At 50.1% G+C, this 3727-nt stretch overlaps 1 protein-coding gene across 1 annotated transcript in view; it reads right to left on the bottom strand.

The window, feature by feature from the left end:
* Window positions 1–3727, bottom strand: part of PIAS4 (protein inhibitor of activated STAT 4) — a gene marked incomplete at its 3' end in the record, with an annotated part of 35917 nt that overhangs the window by 16135 nt on the left and 16055 nt on the right. Inside the window, exons 3-4 of the mRNA XM_015826423.1 lie at window positions 2759–2800; window positions 2241–2331 (exon numbers count right to left, since the gene is read on the bottom strand). Of these exons, the coding sequence (XP_015681909.1) occupies window positions 2241–2331; window positions 2759–2800 (133 nt within the window). The remainder of the gene's footprint in view (window positions 1–2240; window positions 2332–2758; window positions 2801–3727) is intronic.

Below are 3727 nucleotides of genomic sequence, written 5' to 3' on the forward strand. Positions count from 1 at the left end.
TGACGCTAGTGCCTGTGCAATGCTTACGCTGACGCTAGTGCCTGCGTGATGCTTACGCTGACGCTAGTGCCTGCGCAATACTTACGCTGACGCTAGTACCTGCATGACGCTTACGCCAACGCTAGTGCCTGCGCAACGCTTACGCCGACGCTAGTGCCTACGCGACGCTTACGCCGAATTACGTTGACGCTAGTGCCTGCGCAATGCTTACGCTGACGCTAGTGCCTGTGTGATGCTTACGCCGACGCTAGTTCCTGCGTGACGCTTACGCCAACTCTAGTGCCTGCGCGACGCTTACGCCGACGCTAGTGCCTGCGCGACGCTTACGCCAACACTAGTGCCTGCGCAATGCTTACGCCGACACTAGTGCCTACGTGATGCTTACACCGACGCTAGTGTCTGTGTGATGCTTACGCCAACGCTAGTGCCTGCGCGATGCTTACGCCGACGCTAGTGCCTGTGTGATGCTTACGCCGACGCTAGTGCCTGCGCAATGCGTACGCCGACGCTAGTGCCTGTGTGATGCTTGCGGCAATGCTAGCCCTCACACAAGGCTGTGACGCTAACGCAAGTGGGGAGATTGAGTGCGCACACACACACGTGTGTGCTCTGGCCCACTACTGGGCCGCTACCCACAGGTTGGGGACCCTTGCCACAAGGGAAACCTCATGGTGCCAGAGGACTGTCAAGCAGTGGGAAATCAGAAAGTCCAGGCCATTCAAAGTAAATATCACTGTTTATTGCAAACTTAAACTGTCTACAATAGGGGTCCTCCACCCCCCGGGCCACGTGAGCGGGCCATAGATTATTTGCAACTGGGCCACGCGAGCAGAGGGCCGGTGTGCATGCACAAGCACAGTCTGACTTGCGTGAGTGGCAGGCCGGCGTGCATGCCTACGCTCACAGCTTGCACATTGCAGCTCGCATGGCTGAGGGAGAGGGAAACCAGGCCGCGTGAGTGGCAGGCTGGCATGCACGCAATTCAACTAGTCGAGCTGCACGTGCATGCGCGTGGATGCCAGCCTGCCACTTGCGTGAGTCAAGCTGTATGCGCACACAGACCGACTACTCACACAGCCCTGTTCCTCTCCCCCCAGCCGGGCCGCTAAGCTGCAAAGATTGGGGACCAGTGCTCTACAAGAATCTGAACTACTAACAGTCAAAGCAAATTGGCAGTAGATAAGAGCCAATGGAATTCAAGGTGGGCTGGACTTAGATCCCTTGTGGGCACAAAGGGATTCCAGACTCATAACGTGTTTGACCCCTCCGTCCCTCGGGTTTAACCTGGTCATCTCCTACAAGGACCCTCCAACCTACATAGCCTGCAGTCCTCAGGACAAGCTCTGTGGGTACGAGAAGTCCTCGACGTGCGACCACAATTGAGCCCCCAATTTCCCTCGCTAAGCCAGACAATTGCTAAGTGAATTTGGCTCCACTTTACGACCTATTCACAAATCACTGCAGTTAAGTTAGTAACACCAGAGTTGTGAGTCTAGCTTCCAACTTGACTTTGCTTGCTGGAAGGTTATGAACAGGTGGTCACGTGACCCCAGGGCACTGCGACCATCGTAAATACACGCCAGTTGCCAAGCGGCTGAATTTTGATCACGTGACCATGGGAATGGCACAACAGTCGTAAGTGTGAAAATTGGTCATAAATCACTTTTTTCAGTGCTGTTAAGTTTGGCCACGAAGTGAATGGTGTTAAGTTGAGGACTAGCAGGTTGGGCAAAGGGAGATGGGTCTGGCTGCTTGTCAAAGCTACGCCCGGCTCAAACAGATGTGGTCCACTGATTCTCCTGGTGAACGTCCAAGATTGACTAACCGCAGTGGTGGCGAACCTATGGCACGGGTGCCAGAGGCGGCACTCAGAGCCCTCTCTGTGGGCACGCGCGCCGTCGCCCCAGTCCTAGGCCTTCAGCTGGGTTTTATAAAACCTTTTCGCTTTAGGCCTCCGCCACCATGTGCAAATAAAAAAAAAGGTCCAATCAATCAGTCAATTTCAACTTCTCGCGGGGGAAAAAAAGATCTCGCAAAGTTGGAATTGATTGATTGAACTTTTTAGTCCCACCCAGTCTGCCGTTACCACCACAGCCACACCCACCCAATGGGCCACACCTACCCAATGGGCCACACCCACCCAATAGACCACATCCACCCGGCACCCGACGATGCATAAGTGGGTTTTGGGTTGCAGTTTGGGCACTTGGTCTCTAAAAGGTTCGCCATCACTGACTTACCGGAACCGAACAATAACTGTGGTTGACTTTCACGGCGATATTTGGGGGGTATTGATCTTCCTGAGGGCAGCTGGTGTCTGTGTAGCAGATTCTGAGAAAGGAAGAGATGGGAGAGAACCATAAACATTATGAATACGTATACGCATACGTGTTATGCGTAGGGTATATGGGCAGGAAGTCTTCGACTTACGACCACAGTTGAGCCCAAATGGTTTGTTGCTAAGTGAAACATTTGCTAAGTGGGTTTTGCCCCATTTTACGACTTTTCTTGCCACAGTTTTAAGGGAATCACTGCAGTTCTTAAATTAGTAGCACGGTGGTTAAGTGTATTTGGCCTTCTCTTTTAACTCTTTTAACGACAAACCCACACAAATGCATTCCTTTCGCAAAGCTTTAGAGGCTGTTTGCCGAGGATCTCAGCTCACGCCCCAGCCTTGTTTAAATCCCTTCCCCCTCCACCCCATCCCTGTTTCTGGGGGGGGGGAAAGAGGGTTTAATTAATTGGCACCTTAGCTTACCTGAGGACAACCTGGACTGATCTCACGCCGGGCTGCAACTCCCTGTCAAAACGACAAGAGCACACAACTCAACAAGACCAGAAAAACCACAGACGATTTAGGCAGATGGAAAAAAAAAACAAAACAAGTCACCAAAGAAGCAGGCGACTGACTTAATAATCTATCTATATATAAATAAAAATGTAAATGTCCGTTTGTTCAAAATCATAAATCTCCGAAAGTTCTTCACCGATTGCTTTGAAATTTTGACACAACGTTGCATTCGAATACGCGCGTGTTTTTATATACCTACTATTATATAGATGTCACACCTGTGACAGGTAAAAACATGCTTTTTTTGAAAAACAGCGCCATCTGTTGGACGTAAAAGCAACACACGCTTTTACCAGACTCAGCCACAGCAACGCGTGGCTGGGGACAGCTAGTAATAATAATAATAACAGTAAAGTTGGAAGGGAGCTTGGAGGTCATCTAGTCCAATCCCCTGCTCAGGCAGGAAACCCTCTACCATTTCGGACTTAGGTTCTCTTGATCGGTCCCGGATCAGAGGCCTCCCCCCTCCTCTGCGGAAGGACAGACACTGAACCGTCGCCCCAAAACCTGTAATTTGGAGGCTGTGTAATTAACTCCAACAGGTTTGGACGATAGAAAGAACCGAGCTACCCCTAAAGTGACTCATAAGACAGACGGTCGTCTGGCCCGCAGCGAAAGCCCGAAGGAGACTCAAAACTGGGAGAGATTGCACTACGGCATCCACAAAACTGTTCCTTTTTTTTTTTTTAAGTTTTATTATTTTGGTTAGAAAAAATGTTAGAGAAACTATAAACCTGAATTTTTTTTTTAACCAGGTATAATGCCAGAAGAACTTGATAAGCAAAGTAGGTGTTTGATCCTACGTGCGATAACAGCGGCGAGAATTATATTTGCACAATACTGGGAGAAGGAAGAAATGCCACCAGAAGAAGAAAT

This window comes from Protobothrops mucrosquamatus, unplaced genomic scaffold, assembly GCF_001527695.2.
Source record: "Protobothrops mucrosquamatus isolate PMUCROS unplaced genomic scaffold, P.Mucros_1.0 scaffold3125, whole genome shotgun sequence".
In the NCBI taxonomy this organism is placed as follows: domain Eukaryota; kingdom Metazoa; phylum Chordata; class Lepidosauria; order Squamata; family Viperidae; genus Protobothrops; species Protobothrops mucrosquamatus.